Raw genomic sequence first — 1,134 nt, 5'->3', positions numbered from 1 at the left:
ATTAAAAAAGCCCTTCCAAAGCCAAAGATATAGAGATGGGTTCTTTGATGGAAGAAGAGAACATGATAATTGCTACAGACGGATCCTTCAAAGACAATGAAGGAGGAATTGGTATAGTCACCGAAAAAGGAGAAAAAATCAATATGAATGCCTTCGCAGCAGCATCGTCGTTTGACTGTGAAATTCAAGCAATCTATATAGCATGCAAAATGACAAAAGGAAATATCCAAATTCTTACAGATTCGATGGCAAGTATTAAAATTATTGAAGGAGATAGAAAGACGAATAACCCCTATGTGAAAGCCATCAGGAAAGAGAAGCAAAGGATTACCCTAAGACACATTAAATCCCACCAAGTGGAAACACAACAGATGACCCATGAGGAAAAAGTCTTAATTCAACTCAATAATGAAGCTGACATAGAAGCAAATAGAGGACGCAAGAATAGAAACAAGACCAAAGCAATCCCCCCAGCTCAAGAGTTAGACAGATACCTTTTTACTTTTAATGAGAAAATAATCTATGACAAAATAGATACAATTCTATACTCGGAAATATTTAAAGAAGAAGTAGCGAAAGCAAACCTAAATGCATTTAGCAAGATTAGAAAATCTAGAATAATCCCTAAAAACAAAACCATCACAAAAAACCAAATCAACATTGCCACTAGAGCTGCTTTTAACAGTCTCCCAACAAACAACATCTTTACACCAGGTAATGGATGCCCTATAAGAGATTGCAAGGAAGAGGAGAACACTCAACACGCCATTTTTAACTGCAAAAAAACTGAATATCTTCGTGAAAGATTATGGAGAAGCCTAGAAGACAATATCCAACAAATAACCAAAAAACCTTTAGAAACAATCAGAAAAATACTAGTAACCCACTTGAAATCCAACACTATCCCTAAATATTCAACCATTTATATTGGAATACTTCCCAAAGAAGTCTACCAAACATTAGAGGCCTGGGATAAAGCACAAGAAATCCAAATAGAAATAATTAAATTCACTCACGCAATGTGGATAGAAAGATGCAACCACATACATCAACCAGCAACTTTACCAAACAACTATGTTTAAATAAACGAACTTACTAGCAAAAAAAAAATAAGGACTCTGTGCAACATTTGAA

The 1,134-nt window shown here is 34.9% G+C and overlaps 1 protein-coding gene across 1 annotated transcript; it reads left to right on the top strand.

Annotated features, from left to right (window-relative positions):
• Positions 1–35: 35 nt before the first annotated feature.
• Positions 36–1,082, top strand: NAEGRDRAFT_52591 (uncharacterized protein; the record flags this gene model as incomplete). Its single annotated transcript, XM_002672004.1, has 1 exon — positions 36–1,082. The coding sequence occupies one exon, from the start codon at positions 36–38 to the stop codon at positions 1,080–1,082; it is 1,047 nt and encodes a 348-aa protein (XP_002672050.1).
• Positions 1,083–1,134: the final 52 nt, after the last annotated feature.

This window comes from Naegleria gruberi (assembly GCF_000004985.1).
Source record: "Naegleria gruberi genomic scaffold NAEGRscaffold_57, whole genome shotgun sequence".
Lineage (NCBI taxonomy): Eukaryota > Heterolobosea > Eutetramitea > Acrasida > Naegleriidae > Naegleria > Naegleria gruberi.
The sequence above is the reverse complement of the archived record's forward strand: the minus strand, read 5'-3'. Positions and strand labels throughout refer to the sequence as shown.